This window comes from Heptranchias perlo, chromosome 27 (assembly GCF_035084215.1).
Source record: "Heptranchias perlo isolate sHepPer1 chromosome 27, sHepPer1.hap1, whole genome shotgun sequence".
Taxonomy (NCBI): Eukaryota; Metazoa; Chordata; class Chondrichthyes; order Hexanchiformes; family Hexanchidae; genus Heptranchias; species Heptranchias perlo.
Window position 1 is genome coordinate 21,688,705 of NC_090351.1, and position 26,102 is coordinate 21,714,806.

General features: G+C 39.7%; 1 protein-coding gene across 2 annotated transcripts in view; it reads left to right on the plus strand.

Moving 5' to 3' along the window:
* Nucleotides 1-25,405, plus strand: part of LOC137344464 (mitogen-activated protein kinase 13-like) — a 53,646-nt gene extending 28,241 nt beyond the window's left edge. Inside the window, exons 6-12 of one of the 2 annotated variants that reach the window (XM_068007445.1) lie at nt 751-798; nt 3,766-3,880; nt 5,256-5,327; nt 6,772-6,851; nt 7,686-7,764; nt 22,824-22,997; nt 23,408-25,405. In XM_068007445.1, the coding sequence (XP_067863546.1) occupies nt 751-798; nt 3,766-3,880; nt 5,256-5,327; nt 6,772-6,851; nt 7,686-7,764; nt 22,824-22,997; nt 23,408-23,484 (645 nt within the window). In that variant the 3' untranslated portion in view covers nt 23,485-25,405. Of the gene's footprint in view, nt 1-750; nt 799-3,765; nt 3,881-5,255; nt 5,328-6,771; nt 6,852-7,685; nt 7,765-7,994; nt 8,033-22,823; nt 22,998-23,407 lie in introns of those variants that run through there. The other variant, XM_068007447.1, reaches the window with a different exon arrangement.
* The last annotated feature ends 697 nt before the right edge of the window (nt 25,406-26,102 follow it).

A 26,102-nucleotide genomic window follows, 5' to 3' on the forward strand; every position in this document is an offset into this window, starting at 1 on the left:
TGAGGCATCATTAAACTGGGAGTAGCCTTCCCCCTGGGCTGCTCCATGCTGTAATTTTTTCTATTTGTTGCAGCATCAGTCAGTGGAGGACTGCCCCTTTAAATAGAGCTCCTCCAGCTGACAGAGCTTACTGCGCATGCGCAGTCAGCCCGACGCGCAGATCAGCAGTGGGGAACCCGGAAGACCAGGTAAGTGGATCCAATTAGGCTGCGTACGCGCGCGGGGCAGACTGATTTCGCCGGGCGCGTTACCCACGTGCCCAATAGCCCCCCCCGCCGCGAACCCACAGCCCTGGCAATGTCGAGCCCATAGTGTCTATTTGACATTCCCATCTGAAAAACTAGGTCTGATTTGAATGGTGCAGGCATGTGTAGTACAGGTCCCATCACTGATTCAGATTCAAGAGATTCACATAGTGAAGGAGTAGGTTCACTCTGATGCTTTTCATATATTCCTTGAATTATTTGAGTTATAATATCAATAAATTAGTGATCTTCTAATGCTAATTACATCCCAGAGAAAAATAAGCACATTACATGGAACAATTTGCAACAGTCACTCTGCAGAGGCTTTTGGTTTTTATTGTATTAAGAATTACATTTAATGTGTTTCTGTGTAATTAATAGTAGGTTACAATTGTGTCACAGTTATGTGTTAACCTGGTCACAGAGCAAACATTGTAATTGTTGAAATATTTGTTACTTTATTGGAAGACTTTTATATTTATGTTAAACTATTTTCTGCTTTAAGGATTTGAAACCTGGTAATTTGGCTATAAACAAAGATTGCGGGTTGAAGGTAATTGAAAAATACATTTTGTTAATAAGGAACTAAGTAGTAAATATATTTTACTTTGCTCCCTAATATCTAAGAATTTCATATTGAATTTCCTCCATTTTTTTTAAACTTTAAATTCCAATTAGTTTAATTGCAAGATGTAATATGGTTGTAGACTGAAGGTAGAGTGCAGTAATTTGTGTAGATTTTATCTGCGAATATAAGTTAATTTTTTTTTACATAGAATTACTTATAAATTATAAACAGGGAAACAGGCTATTTGGACCATTCAGTCCATCTTGGTGTTCAACCTCCACACAAACAGTAGTCCTAATTCTATGTGCCTGCTTTGTTCCCATATCCCTTTGTCCCCCTTTCTTTCAACCACCTATTTAACCTATTCTTAATTGTTGACATGATCTCTGCTTCAATAATTAACTTTGTTAGTCTCAGAACCTTCTGTTTTTAAAAAAATGGTACATCTGTTCTCTATCCTAAATCTCTTACATTTAATCATATATCCAAACCTCCTCATTCTTGACCCCTCAACCACTGGAAAATCTGTTTCTATCTACCCTGTCCCATCCCTTCAGAATTTTAAACACCTCTAATCAAATCACCCAGTAATCTCCTCTGTTCTAACGAAAACAGTGCCAATTTTGTCGAGTCTTTTTTCATATTTGTATTTTCTCATACCAGGCAGCAACCGAGTGAATCTCCGCTGTATCTCTCTATTGCCTCAACATCCTTCCTACATATCCACACTCCATTACGTCTCGACTTTTATATTCTACACTTCTTGCCATAACACTCAGTAATCCGTTAGCTTTTTTATGACCTTATCCACTTGAGGTGCTGCTTTTAATGACTTAACCTGAATCCCCAAATCTCTCTGCTCTTCCACATCACCCAGCCTTGCCCATTCAAAGTAAAAAGTACACCAGATTCACTACATTTTCCCCATTCTCCATATCTGTCACCTTCTCAAAGAACTCTATCAGGTTTGTCAAGCATGATCTTCCTTTCTGAAATCTGTGTTGGCTGCTCACCCCTGAATACTAAGGAGTTTTTTTTGGCAAATTTTAGCCCCCTTACAAAGGCAAGTGGCTCACTGCATGACTTCCCAAAGCCTCTCTACCATCTACAAGGCACAAGTCAGGAGTGTGATGGAATACTTTCCACTTGCCTGGATGGGTACAGCTCCAACAACACTCAAGAAGCATGACACTATCCAGGACAAACCAATCCATTTGATCGGCATCTTATCCACTGGCTTAAATATCCACTCCCTTCACCATCGGAGTACTGTGGCTGCAGTGTATAGATTCTACAGGATGCACTGCAGCAACTCGTCAAGGCTTCTTCAGCAGCACCTCCCAAATCTGTGACCTCCACCACCTAGAACACAGGGGCAGCAGGTGCATGGGAACACCATCACCTCCAAGTTCCCCTCCCAAGTCTCACACCATCCTGATTTGGACATATATCGCCATTCCTTCATTGTCGGTGGCTCAAAATCCTGTAACTCCCTATCTAACAGCACCTTCACCACATGGATTGCAGCAGCTCAAGGCGGCGGCTCACCACCACCTTCTCAAGGGCAACTAGGGATGCACAATACATGTCGGTCTTGGCAGCAACGCCCATATCCCGAGAATTAATTTTTAAAAGAGCCTTGGGGTAAATTTAACCTAGCCCGGAAAGTTAAATCGGGTGGGGTGTAAAACAGGCAGCCGATCCAATCTCCTCAGGTTAAAATGACCCCTCAGCTCTCTCTAGAACATCCTCCCCAAACTTGACCTTCAAAAACTTTCTCAAAGCTTATCTTTTTGTTCAAGTTTTTGGTCACTCCTCTTAATCGCTCCCTCCTTGGCTTGACGTCCATTTCCTCCTTCATTCTTAATTTGTGCAGCTTGGGACTTTTTATTTAACAGTACGTACCGATGAATTGATATGTTTCTTTTAAATCTTTAGTTGTTGCTCTAATGTCTTAGTGTACATTTACATGACAACTGTAACAATTGTACAATTTTACAATTATTGTGTAAATACAGCCTGAATTTGGAGTCAGGGCTTGACCCAACACACAGGCCCTGAAAATCCACGGTTATAATCCTGAGAGTTATGCTGGGATCATATACATTGATGCCCTCCAGTGCCAGCCACACTGGAGTTTGCCAGATCAGCGGGGGGGCACCTAACATGCATGGGGCAGCAGGCATCCACGCTACTATTGCCACATTTCTGGCCTACCACATGGAGTTGGAAAGCCCAGCATTTACCTGCCATTGGAGGAGGGCTGCTGGGTTGGCATGATTCCTGCAGGCCCCATTGAGCATGGCCTCAGCCCCCAGTGCAAGTAGACCGATTTGGATCTTAAAATAAAATTCCAGTTTTGGAGGCTTCCTAACCCTGGTACTGCCAACTCGCCCTAGTAAGACCCATTTCTTCCCATCTGACGGCCAGTACAGCTCATCTTTCGTTTCGTGTATTGGCCTCCAGTCCTATGCCAGGTCCCAACTGAACTGAGGAAGCAGGAATTCTCAATATAAAGAGTCCCTGCCCCTGTTCCGCCCCAGGGGAGGCTCCCTGAAGATCTTCAGTTTTCAACAATACTTATGCTTTATCACCAATTCACTAGTAGGGGTAATGGCATATGTGCATTTGTAGGCCTATCTTTAGTTGTAGCCTAATTGAGAATAGAATAATATTCCCTACATATGTAGAGCTAAAACATTCGGTTAGTTCTGTTGACCAGAAAAGTGAGAAGCGCTCCATGTTGTGATTCTAAAAGTTAATTACTTTTTAATTATATAGTGAAGCTTGTGTAAACCAATGGAACGTGATATATTGCAGCACAATTTAATGCATTACAACTACAGCTGATTATTGATTTCATTTATATTTGTCTTTTTTAAAAAATGTGACCTTGAATTAACCAGAAAGAAATGTTTCAAATTGCATCTGCATATTTGTGTGACACTGTAGATCATCGACTTTGGTCTTGCCAGGCACACAGATTCGGAGATGACAGGGTATGTGGTCACACGGTGGTATCGTGCTCCTGAGGTCATCCTGAACTGGATGCGCTACACTCAGACTGGTGAGTCCCCACCACTTTTAATCACAGTCATTATTTCCAGATCAAAATATTTCTATCACAACATGAGTAAAACTGATTTTGTATAAATGTTTAAAGCACATTAATATAAGATAAAAATTCTGGATATACACAGCAGGGTCAGTCAACATTTGTAAACACAAAAGACTGTCATAGTTTGGGTGTAGGACCCTTTATCAAAATTCTTCTGTTTAAAGATAGTGAGTGATCTGTATATTTTCAATGTTTTTGGCTTCAGATTTCCAGCATTGGTAGATTTTATATAGAATGATGTGTTTTCATTTCTGTAATTAGATTAAAAATATTGTTATCCTTTATTATTGTATATACAGTGTTCTGTAATGCTATTAAAATGGTTTGAAATTGTTTAATTGCTGACTGCAAACAAAGTAGTTTGTTAGCAAAATGTAGCTAACCTAGTGAACACAAGGTTAAATTTGGGGGGAGGATTTCAAGTGCCCTACTAATTTAAAATGTTTTATGAGCCATATGCCATAAAATTGAGATTCATTGGTTCAGTGATGCATGTACAGTAAGCAAAGTTATAAAATATTTCAGATTTTATGGCCCTCTGCCCCAAAATGCTCACTTACTGGGATCCCTCAGTTATTTTACTGTAACCAACATTGGAAATATTGCCAGTTTGTATTACAGATGTAATATCGTCTATCTTCATTTAACTCATCCTTTTGCCCCGTTGGCTATTTTTTTCCATATCCTGTTTGATTCCTGGATAATATTCTCTGCGCTCATTAGGTTTGAAGACAGTAATGTAACGCAGACTTTAGAAACATGGAACCAATAATAAACGCCTTCTGTGAGTGCTTGCAGCAAATCCATTGTCCAAATCATGGACATCCATCTAAATTCTGTTGGGTATGGATGCCACAGTATTTTTGTGTCAAGGCTGACAGGTAGGTGAAACAATAAAGTGACATGCTGCAGCATCCTGCAGAGCACCCTGCTGTTTTTAAAAAAAAATTGTTCTCAGGATGTAAGTGACACTGGTAATGCTGCATTTATTGCCCATCCCTAGTTGCCCTGAGGTGGTGGTGGTGGTGGTGAGCTGACTCTTGTGGAATTTGTTTTAATAGCTGAATGGTTTGCTAGGCTATTCCCCACCCCTACAAAGGCAGCCAGTCCATAGAGGGCGCTGATAGTGCCTGGAGCCCACTGTGAATATATAATGAAGATTCCCGAAGGAAGATTGGCAGTATAACACTAGTGGGTTTAATAACAGTTCTAGTGCACTTCCAGGAGTAAATCTGCTGATGAGGAAAATTCACCCCCGAATATGGAAGCAATAACCTGAAGGAATGCTGTTAATGGCTTTTCTCCTTTTTGTTTTCAATTTCAGTCGATATTTGGTCTGTTGGTTGTATTTTCGCTGAAATGATCAATGGCAAGATACTGTTCAAAGGAAAAGACTGTATCCTTTTTCCAGCACTGGTAATGTAGCTCATGTGTACCTAGTGTAGGTCACTACTTTAAGACTAACTTTATAATAAATTGATTATAGTAACAAGACCAAAATGTGGCTTAAGGTGTAGTGGATAATTTGTTTATTTAGTAATCTGCATGTGACACGGATATCGTTTCATATGACTTTGGGTTGTGGTCACCATCAATATTTGTAATATTTCATTAATAGAATTATCAACTTTGAAAGTGCCCCCAAATGGTTCAGTAAGTAATGGAACTGCCTAGTATGTAATAGAGCCATACAGACCCAGAAGGTACCAGATTCAATCTCTGGTCTATGCTAATTTAGGTGATCTCAGTTGAGTCAATGGTGCAACAATTTTCTTCAATGCCCTTGGGTAGGGTAGGGACAAATTAGACAGATTGCTGTCTATTAACTCCTGATGAATAGTGTGCATGTGAAGCAGTGGGATGCAGAAAATAATTAACAGTGGCACAACCCACAAGTCCAAAAGCCAGTGGGTTACATGTTTCCCACATCATGCCATTCTCAAATTGAGAACATTTCTCGTCCCAATTTTTTCCACTTGTCTTCCAGATGTTAGATGGGAGCAGCTGTGAGTGGGCTGTAGTGTGTACTGCAGTTAAGTAGCCTGTTCACGCTTCGTCTAACTACACTTGAAAAATGGCCACTTAACGTGCATTTACACTGCAACTGTTGGGTTGGTGTGAAGAATTTTGCTTTATATCAGTGCTGCAATTACAGTATAAATGCGGCATGAGTCTGAAGTTAGGACCCAGTCAGACACTAGAGCAAAGTGGGGTGAGAATTCCTGGAGGAGGGAATCACTCCACTTTATTTCAACAACAACTTGCATTTATATGGCACCTTTTAACGTAGTAAAATGTCCCAAGGTGTTTCACAGGAGTGTTATCAGACAAAATTTCAAACCGAGCAACACTGAGATGACCAAACAGGTGACCAAAAACTTCAGAATCATGGAACCCGATAGCCCAACATGAGTGTGATTTCTGCAGACAAATGGAAGAAATTGGGACGAAAAATGTTCTCAATTTGAGAGTAGCATGATGTGGGAAACATGTAACCCAATGACTTGTGGATTGTGTCTTCTGATGCCACTGTTAATTATTTTCTGTATCCCATTGCTTCATGTTTGCACTACGATTCACTTTTTCTGTACATTTTGTGTTTCCTATTGATTCAAGTGCTTTATTTCATTTGCATGTTTATTTTTTGTAAAAGTTTTTTTTTAAGGAAGATTAGTCTCATTTGATAAACAGTCTAACTGTATCAACTGTGCTCTCTACACTTGTGCCAGAAATTAGAATATTTGAATTTAATCTACTTTTATTAACAATTACATACAAATTAAGTATTTAATAAATGCCTGTTTTAATAGCAGTAATTGATTCTTGACCAAAAGGGCCAGATCTGGATCAGTTAGCACAGATTATGAAAATAACAGGAACTCCTGGGACTGATTTCATTCAAAAATTAGAAAGCATTGAGGTAATGCAACGTTTCAGTCATTTTACACACTGCACATTGCATTCACTTTGATAAGGTGCATTTAAATTTTATAATACTTCATTTCATTATTGTTCTTCTGTTCAAATTTCTCAGACTTGTTACGGGTGCACTATTATTTATGCAGCCTGCTTTGGTATCTGGCGTAAACAGAGCCATTTTTAGGTTTTTCATTGTGCTTCCATTAACAATATATTGCAAGGTTAGCCATGGGCCCCCCTACCCTGAATTTCTGAACATTAACTAATGAGTTGTTAATAATCATAATTATAAAATGTTCTTAAATAACTTCAAACACTAAAAATGCTTTCAATGTATTATTTTCAAATTGATTAAGTCAATTTAATTTATACTTAATGCATGTGTCCCCATATGTTCTTAAGTTGTTCTTCTTCAGTGCTTTACACTCTTAACGTGTTATATCTTCATACCACACTGTTCTCCTGTTTTTTTGTTTTAAGTGTTTGAATAATTTTATAATTAACTTCGCTGCTGAACTAATTTTCAATATTTCTCTTTAATCACTCACTAATGCTGATTACTCTCTTAGTAACTGTCTTTCTTAGTTGTGCACTCTCTGTCCTTTGCCAATCTGTCAGTTCCATTTGCTCCAGATTCCTTCAGATCTCTTGCATCCTTTCCCTCCAGTTGGAGAAAGCAGCATTTACCGGGAAGCTAGGGACACCTCCATACATTGGGGTGTGTCCACGGCCATGGATTTCAAGGTGCCTACAGCTGGCTCCAGTGTAACTTAAAATTACTTAATTTATTGGTAGGCTTTCCTGCAATATCTAAGACATTTATTTTCATTTTTAGGCTCGACATTATATCAGAACTCTACCCTATATTAAGAAGAAAGACTTTTCTTCCCTCTTTCCTAATGCCAGTCCTTTAGGTAAGTTATTTGTTCACACATGAACAAAGTCAATTTCATTCACAGCATTTACTAAAGCATTAACAGAACTGTTTCTTCCCCCCCACTGTGAATAACCATTTGGAATAGCCTTTCAATTTTAATCCTTTGGAATTTGGCATTGATGAAGTCTGCATGATCTGAATCTGAATATCTTTTATCTGATGAAAGGTCATCGACCTGAAACGTTAACTCTGTTTCTCTCTCCGCAGATGCTACCTGACCTGAGTATTTCCAGCATTTTCTGGTTTTATTTTATATCTTTTATAATTATTGGTTTGTCTAGCCTATTAGCAATGGGAATTATCTTTTAAATTTCAGTTATTGAAAATTGATGCATAAAATAAGAATCCTTATTTTTAATCAGTGGCTCAAGGGACATAAATTGTTGAAGCGGTGATTATTTGTAAAACAAAACTATTCTTCTGGGTGATGGCAGGATGCTTATCTTGGAAGAGTTACTGAAGTGTCTAAGAATTTTCTCCTTTCTTACTTACCATATAGGTATGCAACAAGTTGCCTAAAGGTACAAAGACCCATTAAAATATTAAGAAATGTTTGTTGAATATTGCATTATTGTGAAACATTCTGGATATTTAATTAAAAAGTATAAGTGTGAGGTGTTACATTTTGGTAGGAAGAATAAGGAGGCCACACACTGCTTGGATAATAAGAGTCTAAATGGGGTAGAGGAGCAGAGAGATCTGGGGTTACAGATACACAAATCACTAAAAGTAACGACGCAGACGATTAAGGCCATAAAAAAAGCAAACCAAGTACTGAGGTTCATTTCTAGAGGGATAGATTTGAAAAGCAGAAAAGTTACATTAAACTTATATAGAACCTTGGTTAGACCACAGTTGGAGTACTGTTTACGGTTCTAGTCTCCGTATTATAAAAAGGGATATAGATGCACTGGAGAAAGTGCAAGAAAGATTTACTAGGATGATATCAAAACTGAGAGGTTATACCTAGCAGGAAAGAGTGAACAGACTGGGGCTCTTTCCTCTAGAAAGGAGAAAAAGAGAAGGCTAAGGGGTGACCTGATAGAGGTTGTTAAGATTATGAAAGGGTTTGATAGGGTAGACGTAGAGAAGATGTTTCCACTTACGGGGGAGACCAGAACTAGAGCCATAAATATAATATAGTCACTAATAAATCTAATAGGGATTTCAGGAGAAACTCCTTCACCCAGAGAGTGGAACTCGCTACCACAAGGAGTAGTTGAGGGGACTGGCATAGATGCATTTAAGGGGAAGCTAGATAAACAAATGAAGAAGAAAGGAATAGAAGGATATGTTGATGGGGCTGAATGAAGAAGAGTGGGAGGAGGCTCATGTGGAGCATAAACACTGACATGGACCTGTTGGGCCAAATTACCTGTTTCTGTGCTGTACATTCTATGTAATTCTATGTAAAAGAGACTTGTGTTTATATAAAAAAAATGTGAAATGTTTTGGAATGGCCTTTTGCTCCAATATTTTGTGTAAGATTACAACAGTCCTTCTCGTGTTATATTTAAAGCTACAGTTATATTACACTAGAAATTTGAGACCAGCAGGCTGGTAAAACCAGTTACACTGTGAACTGTGACACACACACACTGCCAGCCAGGAGAGAGCTCTGTGTACATGTAATTACGTAGAAAAAAAGAACATGCTGTTATCTACACGCTTTACTGCTACAGCAGCTATTTTTTTATATGTTAGGAGAGAATGAGCGGGGATGGGCTTCCAGTCATAAATTTGCACTCCTCTCCTACTCTGTTTGCCTGCTCAGTTGTGGCGAGCTGGTTTTACCTGTTTGAATTCCCAGGCTGGACAGTTGTTCCTGTGCTGCAATTGGTGCGTTTCGTCTAAATGCACCAAAAGCAGCACAGGAAACAACCCTCCACCTTGAAATTCTGGAAATTCAAACAGGTAAAAGCAATTGAGTCAAAAGTGAGCAGGCAAACTGAGTGGGAGAGGAGCTGATCCATAGAGAGTAAGGAAGCAGGGGGACAGAAACGACAGCCTCATAATCTCCACACCGCCTGCCTTAGACTTATACCACTTCCGGGCCAACAAGTATTCTTCACTAGCTGAGTTGCATTTGACCTTTAAACGCGAATACTGCCTGCCTCTATCTTCCACCTCTCTGGGGCTGAGGAAAGAGGGAAAAGAATGGGAAAGGAAAGAGGAAGAAAAAAGCAAGAACTTACATTTATATAGCGCCTTTCAGGACCTCCCAAAGAGCTTCACAGCCAAATAAGTATTTTTGAAGTTTAGTCACTGTTGTAATGTAGGGAAACACAGCATCCAATTTGCACACAGCAAGATCCCACAAACAGCAAAGAGATTAATGACCAAATAAACTGTTCTGGTGGTGGTGGTGGTGGTGGTGGTTGGGGGATAAAAATTGGCCAGGACACCGGAAGAACTCTGCTCTTCTTCAAATAGTGCCATGGGATCTTTTACGTCCACCAGAGAGGTCCACGAGACCTTGGTTTAATGTCTCATCTGAAAGGTGGCATCGCCAAAAGTTAAGCACTCTCTCCTGAAGCATCAGCCTAGATTATGTGTTTAAACCTCCGGAGTGTGGCTTAAACCCACAACCTTCTGACAGAGGTGAGAGTGCCACCACTGAGCCATTGCTGACAAGAAAGAAACAGAAAGGGGAGGGGTGAGTGAAAGGTTGAGGGCAGGTGAAGAGCAAGCAAGAACAATTCAAACAGTGTGAGAAAGAGGTGGTCAGAGAGAGAAACAAAGTTCAGACAGACAAAGAGAGAAGTTTAGACAGAGACAGAAAAAGAGAGAAAAGTTCAGAAAGTGAGATAGAGACAGAGGCCCCGATTTTAACTCTGGGTTACTTTTTAGCAAGTGAGTTTTGGTTTCAGTTTAAAATTCATCCTTGCAGCCAAAAACTGACCCAACCGGAAACCCGCCCACCTGGGTGCAATTTCCGGTGGGTCAGCTAAAGGCCTATTTAAAGTGGGAATGCAAAGCTTAAAGCAAGGTTGCATTTCCATCGGGCTTCTTTTGTTTCCAGGGCACTGGAAGAAGAATCACCTGAGAAATGAGTCACAGACAAGTTCCTGGGTTTTCAGAAGCCTCTCTGGTGGTGCTTATGGAAGAGGTGAGGGCACAGAGGGAATTGATGGCAGCAGGCCTTCAACCTCTCCCCCACCACTCAAAAATTCCATTGCCTCCATCACTTCCTTCACCATCCAGTAGCACGAGGCCACACTACACCACCTCTCATCCTCAATACAAACACACACTCACTGCTTCCTTGCTCCCTTCACACCAGCTACTAGCAGCATTCTCCTCTCACTTGATACCCTTTGTACAATCACCAACTTCTCTCAGCATTTCTTCCTCACTTCACACTCAACACACTTGCATCCCATTCAACATCTCCTCATCCTGCTTGCATTTGCTGAGAGGGAGAAGAAGCAGTACCAACATAAGCCCCATACATCTGCACTCCTTTTCAGTAGCCACTCACTAACTCGTCCTCTCTTTCTGCAGGACAAAATAGCACACAATAATTGTGAGGGGAGAAAGAATGGGGGAGGATCAGCAAGCTCGAGCAGCAAGGTATAGAATTTTATGGGCCTGCCAGAACTCTGCGCAGCGGGCATTTCAAGGCTTTGGATTTAATTGAACAGGGTCTCTGACAATTACTTGTACCCCTTCATTAAGCACATTCAGCCAGCTTGACTACATCAAATTACAGTGATACATGTCTTCTGCAACTGCAGCCTCCCAATGCCATAGTAGTTCTCCTCCCTTTTCTCTAGGTCCTTCTCAACAGCCAGAGCCCTCCAAAGAAGACACCTCCGAGGAGGAGAATCTTTGAGGATGCATCGTCACAAACTCCATCACTCCCAATCACCAGCACTGACATTTGCACAGTGGCTGGGTTAGAGAGTGAGGTAGAGGGGTCTGCACATGGTGATGCACCTAGCACTCGTATGCAGGAGCAGATACTGGTGGCAGGGACAGCCCAGGACAGAGCTCACTAGAGCTCTGCTGAGGAGGACAGAGAGGAGGACTTAAGGAGCCTAGCAATAAGAAGAAAACTGCTTGCCTCACAAAAGTAGTTGTACGCACTATAGTAAGTCCTGCCAAGGAGTTTCATCACCATGGCTGAAAGTATGGATGAGTCCGCTTCCAGCCTGCGTGGTGTCATCTCTCATGACATCAGCACTTTGCAGTATACCTTGGAGAGTGTGGCCACTTCCAGGGACGCTGCAGCCGAGCCATTAAGGGAGTCCATGTTTGCACGCTTTGAAATTTGGAGGTAGTTCAAACGGCTGCTGTGCAGACTCTGGGCTCAAACATCTGCTCCACGTTAGATAGATTGATGTCCGCCTTGGACAGATTGGCAGAGCAAGTGGATAGGGGCTTTCAAGGAATCACCCTTCTTCTGCAGATCAGTGGAAGTGATAAGCCCTAACCACATGGTGCAGTGGTGCAACGGGAGTGGGACCTGTTGACCCCTCTCAGGATATCTACCTCTATCTGTAGAAGTGCTATCCGTTCCTCCTGGATCATGTGCTCCTGGGTAAGTTCACCTTCCACTTTGGTAGCCGCATTGGAGATGCATTTTCCGACTTTACAGAAACACCCTTTCCACATATACTAGATGCAGAACTCCTACTCCTTCCACAACAAAGAACACTAAAAAAACTAGAACTAAACTAACAGCTAAGGACTGAAGAATGAAAACTGAACTTTAGAATCAAAATAACTAGCTTATATATCCTCACTTTGCAAAGAAACCTCCTCAATTCTATTGACCGATCTGAGTGACGTTAGAAGAATTCAGCCCTTCTGGTTTCCCTCTTAACAAGCTGTCTGTGGGCCTGTGGTCTTCATGGCTTGTTTTCTATCCCTGGTAAGGAATGTTTTGTTTGTATAAGCCTCCATGGTTTAATTAGCATTAGACTTTTCCTTCCCTTGCATTCAATCTGAATACTGACTCCATTTTGAGGACACATTTCAGGCAATTCTTTGGGCATTTCTCCTGTATTCCATGTGTACACAGCATGAGGTTGTCTTACTGGGACCAATATTGTGTTTGGGGGGGGGGGGGGGGGGGAGGGCATAGTAACTAGTTTGATGGGTAGCATAAGTGGCCAACCCCCAGACAGAGAGTCAGATGTCAAACTGCTGGCTTCCTGTCCACAAGGGACAAAGAAAGAGAACACATGATTTGGAGTTGATCCCATGAGGCCTGCTGAGAGAGACACAGTGTCTAAAAGCCGCCTTCCTTAACATGGAGCTGACTAGATTCAGAGAGAGTCCCGACCAGAAAAGGTGAATATTTAGCTCACTATCAGGGAGAGTGTAGCATATTTTGTATTGTCTATTCCTTAAAAAGGATTACTGAAATTAAGCTGAAGTAAGGTGAGATTTAATATATATATTACTCTTAACAGTCGTAAAATAAACCAGTTTGACGACTAGCATTCGACCTCATCTCATTAATGTGTGAATCAGTCTAACTTTTGAAGACAGGAGAAGTGCACTTAGGGACATGTGCAAGATAACAGTATCCAATTAATTTAATATGGGGCTTTATTGTTATAGTCCTGAGTCACACTATTGTCTGACTAGTTATTGGACAGTAAAGGTAAACTCCTGATCATAAGGGGCACAGGATCTGCTTATGGGACAGAACAATGATACTGAACCTGAGAATATCTAGAGCAGACCTGAAATTTGTAACAGTGGCAAATGGAATTAGAGAAGAACTTTCAGTCCTTGTGATAGACACTAAACCACAGAGATAAAAAGTTAGAAAAATCAGACTCGAGGTTAGACAGAAGTGAAGAAAAAGATAAAGAACTTGCATTTATGTAGTGCCTTTCATGACCGTAGGCATCCCAAAGCACTTCATAGTTAAAGAATTACTTTTGAACGGTAGTCACTATTGTTACATAGGCAAATGCAGCAGGCAATTTGCACACAAGGTTCACAAATAGTATTTGAGGTAAACAAACAGTTAATCTAATTTGGTGGTGTTGGTTGAAGAATAATTCTTGGCCAGACACACTGAGAACTTGCTGCTCCTCTTCAAATAGTGGGATCTTTTACACCACATGAACAGACACTGTTTTATCAGAGATTTGATCACCCTCAACTTTGCTGCATTTTCTCAGTGCTGCACTCAAGTGTCAGCCTAGATTAGGAGTTCAAGTTCTAGAATGGGACTGGAACCCGCAACTTTCTGATTCAGAGGCAAGAGTGTTACCAACTGAGCCAAGCTGATACTTGGAACACAGGGATATATATTACATAGATTATAATACACATATATGTACAGCACAGAAACAGGCCATTCGGCCCAATAAGTCCATGCCAGTGTTCATGTTCCACATGACTCTACTTCATCTAACCCTATTAGCATATCCTTCTATTCCTTTCTCCCTCGTGTGTTTATCTAGCTTCCCCTTAAATGCATCTATGCTAGTTGACTCAACTCGTCCTTGTGCTAGTCAGTTCCACATTCTAACCACTTTCTGGGTAAAGCAGTTACCTTATATTTAGGGCCCCTTGTTCTGGTCTCCCCTGAAAGTAGAAACATCTTCTCCATGTCTACCTTATCAAACCCTTTCATACTCTTAAAGACCTCTATCAGGTCACCCCTCAGTCTTTTCTAGAGCCCCAGCATGCTCAATCTTTCATGATAGGTATAACCTCTCAGTTGTGGTATCGTCCCAGTAAATCTTTTTTGCACCTTCTCCAGTGCCTCTATATCCTTCTTATAATATGGAGACCAGAACTGTTCACAGAACTCCAAATGTGGTCTAACCAATGTCCAAACAAGTTTAATTTCTCTGCTTTTCAATTCTATCCCTCTAGAAATGAATCCCAGTGCTTGGTTTGCTTTTTTTATTGCCTTATTAACCTGCATCACTACTTTTAGTGATTGGTGTATCTGTACCCTTAGATCTCTCTGCTTCTCTACCCCATTTAGACTCTTATTATCCAAGCAGTATGTGGCCCCCTTATTCCTCCTACCAAAATGTAATACCTCACACTCATCTGTATTGAAATTCATTTGCCAATTACACGCCAATTCTGCAAGTTTATTAATGTTTTCCTCTATTTTGTCGAAGTCCTCCTCGGTATTAACTATATCCCCCAATTTGGTGTCATCCCCAAATTTTGAAATTGTACTTCCGATTCCCAAGTCCAAATCGTTTATGTAGTGACCAATCCTTGTGGAATGCCACTTTCCACCTTTTTCCAGTCTGAGTAACTACCTTTAACTCCTACTTTGTTTTGTAGCCAGCTTGCTATTCATTCTGCTACTTGTCCCTTGACTCCACATGCTCTGACCTTAGTCATGCGGTACCTTATCGAAGACTTTTTGAAAATCCAAATATATTATATCTACTGCATTATCCTTGTTTCCCCTTTCTGTTGCTTTGAAGAATTCAATAAGGTTGGTCAAGCATGACCTTCCCTTTTGAAATCCATGCTGGCTATTCTTTATTAAATTTTCAGTTTCTAGATGTTTTTCCACTACATCGTTGAGTAAGGATTCCATTACCTTTCCTACCACCGACGTTAATTTAATTGGTGTATAGTTCCCTGGACTGGTTCTATCTCCCTTTTTAAATACAGGAATCACATTAGCTGTCCGCCAGTCCTCTGGCACTATTTACTTTTCTAATGAATTTTTATATATATATGTAATCGTGCCTCTGCTATCTCTTCCCTAACTTTTTATATGCACATTTACAATCCATCTAGACCAGGGGTTTTATCCTCTCTATGTGTGATTATCTCCCCCCTTTCGATCTGAAATGTCTTTATATCTTTTTTGATCTCTTCTAATGTCATGCTCACCAAGTTAGTCTCCCTGGTAAATACTGAGGCAAAGTAATTATGTAATATTTCTACCATTTTGCTATCATTACCTGTGAGTTTATTGTGTCTATCCCTTAGTGGCCCTATCCCTATCCTGACTTTTCTTGTTATTTATGTGTCTGTAGAATATTTTACTATTTCTTTTTAATTTTGAGGATTCTCTTTGCCTTCCTAATTGTATTTTTCAAAACTTCTTTCCTAACCATAGTGTATCATTACTGGCTAGTTTGTTCTTACTTTTTAGTAGGATATATTTCTCCTGGATTCTATTGATCACCGTTTTAAATGTTTCCCACTGCTGTTCCATTTCTTTATCAGTAAATTTTTCCAGTTTATTTTCCTTAGTTCCATTTTCAACCCCTGAAAATCAGCTTTTTTCCAATGTATTACTTTGGTCTTTGTCTTACTTATGTCCTTCTCAATCTTTATCTTAAACCTTATTATATTGTGATCGTTATGTTCCCCTATGCTTGCTTCTCTTATTTGTTCTGGTTCATTTCCCATTACGAGATCCAGCAGTGTTTCCTCTCTTGTTGAGCTTTTTACATACTGGGTAAGGAAGGAGTCCTGCACACATTGTAAAAACTCCATTCCCTGTACCCCTTTACTTACCTCTTCTTGCCAGTTTATTTGGGGATAGTGTAATCATCATGGGAGATTTTAACTATGTCCTTTACACATTTCACATATTTGCTTACATATTTCTTCCTCCACCTCCTTTCCACTATGAGATGGTCTATAGTATACCCCTATTAGCATGATCGGTTCCTTATCTTTTATTTCAATCCATATGGATTCTGTTTCTATCCTTCTGTCCCTTTTTCCTACTGCCATTATGTTATCCCTAATTCGTACAGCTACTCCACCCCCCTTCTTCCTTCTCTATCCTTTCTGATTATGTTATAGCCTGCAATATTTAGTTGCCAGCCCTGTTCTTTACGTAGCTATATTTCAATTATTCCTACTACATCTGGTTCTTCACCACGGATTATTGCCTCCAGTTCCACGTTTTATTTTGGATACTGTGTGCATTGCTGTACAGGCAATTTAATTCATCTTTAATAGTTCCTTTTACTTTATTTTTAACAGTCCTTTTATACTTCTGTTTTATAACTGTATTTGTTCCTTGACCATTTGTTATCTTTATTCCTTACTCTGGTCAGACCTTTACACTCATCTCCTGTTTCTTTTATCTTTAAGCTTTTTTTTTATTGCCTCTAGATCCCTCCCCTCATTTTGCTAGTTTAAAGCCTTATGCTCCACCCCATTTATCCTTTCCGCTAGGACTCTGGTCCCATTCCAGTTCAGGTGGAACCCGTCCCAGCAGTACAGCCCCTTCCTGTCCCAGTACTAGTGCCAGTGTCCATGAAATGGAACCCCTCCTTCCCACACCAGTCTTCCAGCCACACATTCACCTTTCTGATCTGCCTATCCTTATGCCAATTTGCACATGGCTCGGGTAGTAAACCTGAGATTACCACCCATGAAGTCCTGTTTTTTTTATATAAACTTAATTCCTAGCTTTTGATATTCACTTAGCAGGGCGTCCTCCTTGTTCTTCCTTATGTCATTGGTGCTGATATGGACCAAGACAACTGGATCCTCCCCCTCCCTTTCCAAGTTCCTCTCCAGTTACTCAGAGATGTTCTTTACCCTTGCACCAGCTAGGCAACACAACCTCCTGGACTCTTGGTCGTGACTGCACAGGATGCTATCTATCCCACTGATTATAGAATCCTCTATGACTACAACCTTTCTATTCTGATCCTCCCTCTCCTGGACTGCGTCATGCTCCATGGTGCCATGGTTAGCATTCTGGGCATCCTCCCTGCAGCCTTCATCCTTATCCTCACAGGCATCAAGTACCTTGTATCCGTTGGATAGGACCAATGTCTGTGGGACCTCCTTCTCTACCTCCACCTCCCTTACGTGTCGGAGTGTCTCTAACTCGCACTCCAGCTCAAACAGTTGAGTCGCAGTGTCTCAAGCCAGAGACAGTTACTGCAGATCTGGCAAACTGGGACAGTCTCGTTATCCACAAACTCCCACATATTACAGTCCCCGACACAGCCTGTATTGCCATCTCTAGTTTTTATTTATTTAATCAGTTTATTTCTAGGACTAATAGAATCACTTGAGATCTAATTATATTTAGTAAATGGATTTAGCTTGATTTCAAAATAATTATTAATTACATAGTCTTTAAAAAAAAATTTGATGTATTTTTTATTTAAGTTTTAAAAGTTGATAGATTAGTTTTAGTCCCTTGGTTTAAATTGCTTAGCATCTCCTTCCCCCTCTGCACCTAATTCCCACACACTCCAAATACCCAGTTGAAATTCCTCTGTTAGCAGTTCACTCTGTTAGAGGTTCATTCTCTGTCTTTACCAACCTCATTTAAGTGCATATTTTTAATATATAAAATATGTTGTGTATGTGTATAACTTATACATACAAACAGCTTGCATTTATCTAGCTCTTTTAACGTAGAAGAAACCTCACAACATGCTTCAGAGAGGCATGAGGAACAAACTACACAAGCCAATGCAGGAGAGATTAGGAGGGGTGAACAAAAGCTTGATCAAAAGGTGGATTTTAAGGAGAGCCTTTAAGGAGGTTGGAGATGTGGAGGGTTTTGGGGAAGGAATACCAAAGTGTGAGGCCAAGCACCTTAATGCACAGCAAATGGTAGGACAAAGGGAGATGGCATGCATAAGAGGCATTAAGGGTTTGGGGAGGGATGTAGGGCTAGACGATATTACAGAGATAGGGAACAGTGAGCCCATGGAGAGATTTAAACAGAAAAATTAGAATTTTAAATTTGAGGTGCTGGGGGTCTGGAACAGGGGTGATGGACAAAGGTGACGGTGCAGCATAGGATACAGCAGCAGAGATTTGGATGAGCTGAAATTGGGAGAGATGGAGTATGGTAAGCCGGCCAGAAGAACACTGGAGTAATCAAATGTGGAGATGACAAAGGCAAGGATGAGGGTTTTCAACAAAATTAGGAGTTCTCACCCCTGAATTGCAGCAGTGTCTGCTTCACATAACATTAAAGAAATTCAATACTAAGTTTCTAAAATACCCAGGAGATCCAATGGCTTCATACTAAACTGGAGAGCTCCTTCACCTGGTAGGAAGTCCAATTGTTGTGAAACGGCTTCCTGGGGTAGGTCTTACACCAGTTGGCTTTAACATATTCGTGAGTCAGCCTGGGAACTGATGGCAGGGTTATACTAAAAAAAACTACAAATGTTGGAAAGCCGAAATAAAACATAAAATGCTAGAAATACAGAACCGATCTGTCAGCATCTAAAAGAGAAAAAATAGATTAACTTTAACCTGCCGTTTCCCTTTTCAAATGTGAACAGACTTCCTGTGTATTTCCAGCATTTACTGCTTTCATTCTGGAGTTACGTTATGCACCCAAAACTGCCTTTCAAAAAGTGGCAGCATGACTTCAGCTTAATGTACTAATATTCTAATGTAGTTTTATCTGAATACAAATTATATAGTGAATAAAACTTCCTACCTAAGCTTATACTGTTAAGATAGAAAGAACTTGTATTTATATAGTGCCTTTCATGACCTCAGTACACCCCAAAGTGCCTTACAGCCAAAGAAGTACTTTTAAACGTAGTCACTGTTGTAAAACGGAAATGCAGCAGCCAATTTGCATGCCGCAAGGTCCCACAAACAGCAAATAAATAAATGAAGAGATTATTTGTTGGTTGAGGGATAAATATTGGCCAAGGCACTGCGAAAATTCCCCTGCTTGTCTTTGGATAATGCTGTGGTATCTTTTACATCCACCTGAAAGGGCAGACTGGATCTCAGTTTGACGTCCCATCCGAAAGACGGCACCTCCAACAGTGCAGCACTTCCTCAGTACTGCACAGAAGTGTCAGCCTAGATTATGTGCTCAAGTCTCTGGCGTGGGGCTTGAACCCTCAAACTTCTGACTCAGAAGGAAGAGTGCTACCACTGATCCAAAGCTGACACCATTTAATTTTTAATCCAGTTTTCTCTCCTCCCCTAATTCCATACCCCTTAATTTTCTCTAGTAATCTCCCACGTGGCAGTGTGCACCCAAACAGGGAGGCCCAAGGATCGCCAGGAATTGGTCCTCGGGCTTCATCTACATATTTGCGGCAAGCTACCAGTGCCTGTCACTCCTCCAGAGGTAGATCGCCCAACAGGAAAAATCAATTTTGGGCCTCCAGCCTCGCCGGCAGCAGCCCTTAAATAAGTCCCGTGAGAAGGGTTGGAGCCAGCTTCGGGGGGTGATCACGGCGACTGTGGCATGTAGGATACAAATCCGAATGCACCTGCTGATGTACTGTTACATCATATTGGGACAAATAGATAGATGTAATGTTTGATATTCTGTCCAAAAAAGTATTACACCAACAAAAATAGTAACACTAGAGGCAAAACTGCAGACATCCCATAAAATTCAGTCTTTAAAACTGTTGTGAAAATAACAGTTCTTTTAACCCCTCATCCTTATCCCACTTGACTTTTTCAAATAGCAGACTGTTGATGTTAAAATCAAAACATAGCCAAGAGGGAGCAACCAATGGCACATCACACAAAAAGCAATATCCTTCTCATATGGGCATTGAGTACTCTGAGAATTCACAATTTTCTTGAGGATGTTTTACAAGTTTTATGCACTTTAAGATCAAAAAAGAAATAAGTTTTGCATTAATCTGCTGGTTATTCATCTTTGGCATCAATCTGCCTCATGTGGCTCAGATCTGTGTGTTTCAATTTATCCTTGTAACTACTGTGACCTCGGGCAGCTCCTCAGAACATTCCTGACATTCCAAACAGTCCAATGCCACAACTGCAGAGGAATTGTTTTTTGTAGAATTATCAACCTTTACTGAATTTAGTTTGTTACTTGTATTCATTTCTAATGTTTTTTTGACAAAACGTTTTTAAAATTTTGTTTTAACGGAAATAATTTATCTATTTATGTTTTGCACCTCAAGTTGAGAAAAATAAACTCCCACTTGTTTATTCAGAGTGAAGACTGATATTTCAGGTCAAATGGAAACTCTGAATTACATTCAGGGAGCACTTACACTGGCACATGCTCCTTCTGCATCAAGAGCAGGAGAGTATTTGACATGTATGTACAGTGCTAGAGTTTGCAGGCCCTATTTCATTATTTGAAGGAGTTGCTTCATAACTTTTAGCTCAATTTCTCATTGTTAATTTTTCAGACAGCCAGGGGTGAATTGGCTGTTGTATCTTCTGATGGGTCTGCTCCTGAGCTTGGCTAAATGAAATGTTCACGAGACCAGGATGCACGTGATCATTAGTCATGGTGTCTCTAACTGATTGGCCCGGTTTTGAGCTTCGGTACGTGTTGTGTTGACCCTGGAATACAGGCATAGAATGAAGCATTCCATGGCCCGTGAATGCCAAATGATATTGATTGCTTCCTTCAACCTGATCTGACAATTGTAATTTAAGCTACTGTTTGTTTACCATATGTTATTAGTTTAGTTGGACCATCCATTCTTATTAGTGGTATCCTTTTCTTTGTTGGGGAGTCACTTGTGGATGCACATGGAGGTACAGAACACAAATTAGAAATCAGCATCCTTTCTGTTCCTGAATGTCAGCTGAGCAGAAATCCATTCATTCACCGACCCAGTACTGAGCTATAGAATAGCTCCAGACTGATGAGCAGAAACAAATGGATGTTATGTCAAACAGGCAGTTCTTGACTTAACCCATGGTGGACATTAGATTATGACAAATCATGAGCTCTATCAGACCTAAAATGTCAGTCTCTCCAGAAAGCAGTGCTGTAAATCAGTCTTTATATCTGTCTTTAAAACCCTGGATTAAACAGTTAAACTTTTGTTAATCAATTTTACACTTTAAAAAAATTTTGAGTGTCCAACTGCAGAAAGCTTAAACATGAAAATCTTATCACTATGATTCTGTTCCAAATGATGAAACCTCCCTATCACATGGGATAGTACTTCTCACAGGATATTCAATATGATACTTTCTCTCCCCCCAACATCCGAAAAAAGTTAGTGGAACAGCACATTTCTAGTGAATTAATTTTTCCTGTATTTTTAAGTTAAACATAAAACAAACCTCAGTTTAATCCAAACATAAAGTCCCATTTATGGCTGGGATCCTACATTTAGACCAGGCCATAAATTCCAGGCTAGGGTACCGTGGGCAGATCTTTCACCAACCCCAGTATATCAAGGATGCATTGTCATGGGGAGTTTCTAAGCTTCCCTGGGGGCTTCCTCAGGAAATTCATTGTTTTATGGCTTTGAAAGATCTCAGTGGAACAAACCAGTTGAGACTTGGCACGAGTTCTTTTTACAGTAAGGTTATCAATCCTGGAAGGGTGATTACCTTCTCTAACATTGAGTGATTCCAGTAGGAGCTGAAGATTAAAAAAAAATTCCTAGGCCCATCGGGCTAAGGGAAGACTCTGCTCTCCATCAGAAGGGCAGATCAGCTCGGGCCAGGACGGTTGCCACGGAGGTGCACTTACAGGCACCAAAGGCTAGGCAAATGACTACATCCCCAAAATTGGGATGGGGTATCTCACTTTGGGGGAGGACGGACAGGGATTCTGCTCTGCCGCACTTATACGAGTGGAGCGAGGCCCTAAGCATTTCCAAGTTAGTAAGCTTAACTCAACCAACCAAATTTGCTAGGATTTCTAACCTAGTTTTATGTGGCCAATCCAACTATCAGTTTTTATTCATGAATTTTAATGTGCATTTAATGTTTGGAGTAGATGAGTTTTGAAATTATTGTTTTTTTTTAAAAAGCTCTTTAATCCTGCCATCTTCAAGTGAAAAAATTAGCTACCAAAGGTGCAAAATCTCATGATGTATAAGAACCACTCTTTTTGCACCCTTCCCTCCCCAAAATACCATTTTATTCAACACTTCTCAGAATGAAGAAATGAATTGAACCCACTGCAATTAATAAAACACTATTGTGAGATTGATGCTGAGGAATGTCAAGACATTTTACTTCTACGGAGCTGACTTCTTTCTGTAGAAGAATATAGATTAACAGAAATGTAAAGGAAAGCTTCATAAAGGTATTTGATTGTGAACTTTTGGATGCAGAACAGTTGAAAGTTCTCTCCTTTTTTTAAATATCAATGACTTACCTCAGCTGTGGACCTCCTGGAGAAAATGTTAGTGTTGGATGCAGACAAACGTTTATCGGCTGCAGAAGCTCTGAGCCATCCCTACTTTGAACCATTCAGAGATCCAGAAGACGAGACTAAACCTGAGCCTTTTGATGATTCTTTGGACCAGCTGAAGTTGTCAGTTGATATGTGGAAAAGTAAGTGATTATAGAATGTCTAATAACTAAGCTACGTCAACTTAATTTTATACAATAAAGTATGTATATTTCTAAAGCAAATGTTGAAATGTTACTGTATTCCAGACATAATGAACGAAAGGAATATATATTAAAAAGTAATTTAATTGTAGAAGTTTTTTGATACACTGATACTGATCAATTCATGGGATGTAAAAAGGAGAAAAATATAAAAGTAGTTATTATTTACAAGATAAACAAAATTGCTGAGAACCATGTGACTATATTTGTTTAATAATTTTAAAATCCAATTTTCTTCAATCTCAAGATTCTGGACATATGTAAACTGTTCAAAATGCTTAGAAATAAAAATCTAAACTTGTGGATTCTGTACACCAGAAAGACAATAAATATAGTACTGTTATTTTCAGGAAATGCATTTCAGGAGGTGATGAGCTTTAGACTTGAAAAAGGAACAAACATGAGACTCAAGGAAACAGCATTGTAGCTCCATGACCACCCTCTGACCCATATAGTCTGTGCCACAGTTTGAGAGGTAATAACACAACAGGAAAATGCTAACAACTTTTTTGTATGTGCGAAGTACTGTATTTATCAACTTTAAAAATTCTAAATTGTACATGTATGTTTGAGTTACAGTATTTCATCCATTCTAGGTTTTAATCATTTAAACCAAACTGTATCTGCTTATGATTAATTCAACTGGTAACGTTCCAGAAAATTATTAATGAGTAATTAATAGGAAAACTGGATGTGAATTTTAGCATTTTTATAATGTCTCCAGCATGCGTAATAAACAGGATGTTCAGTGTATACTCTGTAATAGACTGTTACTTTCTTTAGCTTGTTTAAAGACAAAAGGGCTGATTTTAACTTACAGTGATAGTGGATAACGGGTAGTAGCGGATTGGCTGCCTGTTATATACCCTTCCCTCCCTCCCAAATTTCTCTTTCCATTGACTAAAATGGAAAGGGAAATCGGTGGGGTGTATAAAGAGCCATTACTGCCCGTTTTCCGCCACTTTCGAAAGTTAAAATCAGCCACAAAATATCCATTATAAATTGCATGTCCATCCATCTATTTATACCCTAATATAGGAGTTACTTATAGGACAAGACTGTCTTTGTGGACCACTTAGTTGTGTACCATGAAGCTCCATTTGGCCACATATGAACAATGACAATTTAAAACACTAATTCAAGGAATATTTTATTGCGGACAATACCACTTTTGTCTTTCACCAAGGTGCTAAAATTGAATTAAAGCAGTCTGTTATTTTTCGTTAATTGGCAAGTTTCTGATGTGTTGACCGTTGCAGTGCTACCCACTCCTTCTGAATTATCAATTCATCTTGTATAACTAAATACTCAGAAAAGCACTTGCCTTAGCTCAGGTATGGATTTAAGTTACAAGTTAATTTTAGGCAACTAATAAACCCCCTCTCAGTCAAGTGATAGCTTTTTTTGAAGTTAACAGACAGTTGCTTAAATTTGAGGGGTCCTGGACCCTTTGTTTTGAAAAGTGCTTATTTACCTTGTCCCTTTTGTTCAAAAAAAAGTGTGCCTGGCTAAAATCTCCAAAAAAATACGGTCAGGCCAGTTTATACAGTAAGAAAAGGAAAAGTATTATTACATAAGACTATTACTTATAGTTTAGCACAGCAGTTGCGAACTGTTTATTTTCTACTAAATAAGGAGCAGCTAAACTTAAAAACTACTGTAAAAGTATGTGTTGTGTTACTGCTACTTTTCTTAAACTTTAACTACCAAACAAATTTATTGAAAAAGTGGAAGTTAAAGACCAGTGTAGTGTTATTCTGCTGCTTTCTGAAGACAAGGAGGATCAAGTGAGATAATGTGATAAAACCAGTAGCCGAAATAAACTGAAGAGGATTCTCTATTAATGTCTTGGGCATGCTTTAAATTTACCTAGATCTCTGGGATGTAGGACTCACCTACAAGAGTAGTTTGAAACATGGAAGCCAAATATTACTGGTGCACTGATACTTCTGGCACCTCTGAATGCAGTATTGGAGGAGTACTGCATCATCAGAAGTGCCATCCTTGAAATGAGAAGTTAAAGCAAAGATTCCATCTGCCTGTTCTGTGGTACAAGTGGGCATTAAAAATCCCATGGCATTACTTAAGAAGAACAGGGAGTTCTTCTGTAATTCTTCCCTCAACCAACACCACCAAAAATAGACTAACTGGTCATTCATCCGCTGTTTAGCAAACATTGTTATGCCTAAAATTGCAGCACTTTTTACCTACATACTAACAGTGATGGAAATTCATTATATGTGAAATGTTTTGGGATATTCCTCAGAGGCGTGATAAAGTATTATATAAATGCAACTTATTTTTTTCTTTATGATGAAACAGCTTTCTCTTCTTCCCAAAAAATAAAGTTTCACAAACACTTTAACATGAAGACAATGGGTTAATTTTACTAGTTATATTTCAGCAGTAAAAGTTTATTGGAAATGAAGTAATGCCCACAAGAGTTCTTGGCCTGGGAAAGAATTACAAATTCAACTCAACATTTTCACTGTTACTTTCACTTGCAAGAAACTACTTCCATCGGGGAACATAGGTTCAGCAACTGAACTGCTGCCAAGAAAAATACATGGATAATGGCATTAGACAAGGCAGGAAATTTGTAATTGAAGCTGGTGCATTTCATTTGAAAAACTGTTGTTTTAAAGAACTAGATCAATTTTTGCTTCTATTTTTACTTATCTAGCTCTCTGGCTTATAAATCACCCGATTATAGAAACAAATATTACTAAATACTTGCTACATAAAATGTTAGGTAAATTTAGTCCAATCTGAATCAAATTTCATTGTTTAAGCACTCGATACAGTTTTGTAAACTCTGGGATGTTTTGCTCTGGGAAATAGGAAGCTAGAATCTAGAACAGTTGGTACTGGCTAAGCCTGGTAGATAAAGTGCTGTTTTACTCTGCCTTATCAAAGTAGTGCACATGCCAAGACTATCTAACTGGACTTTTATGTTGAATTTTTCTTGTAAGCTAAGGATAATGCATTACCAAGTTCACTGTGCATCGTGCCTGTATTGAAAAATGGCACTTTGTTTCTTTCTCT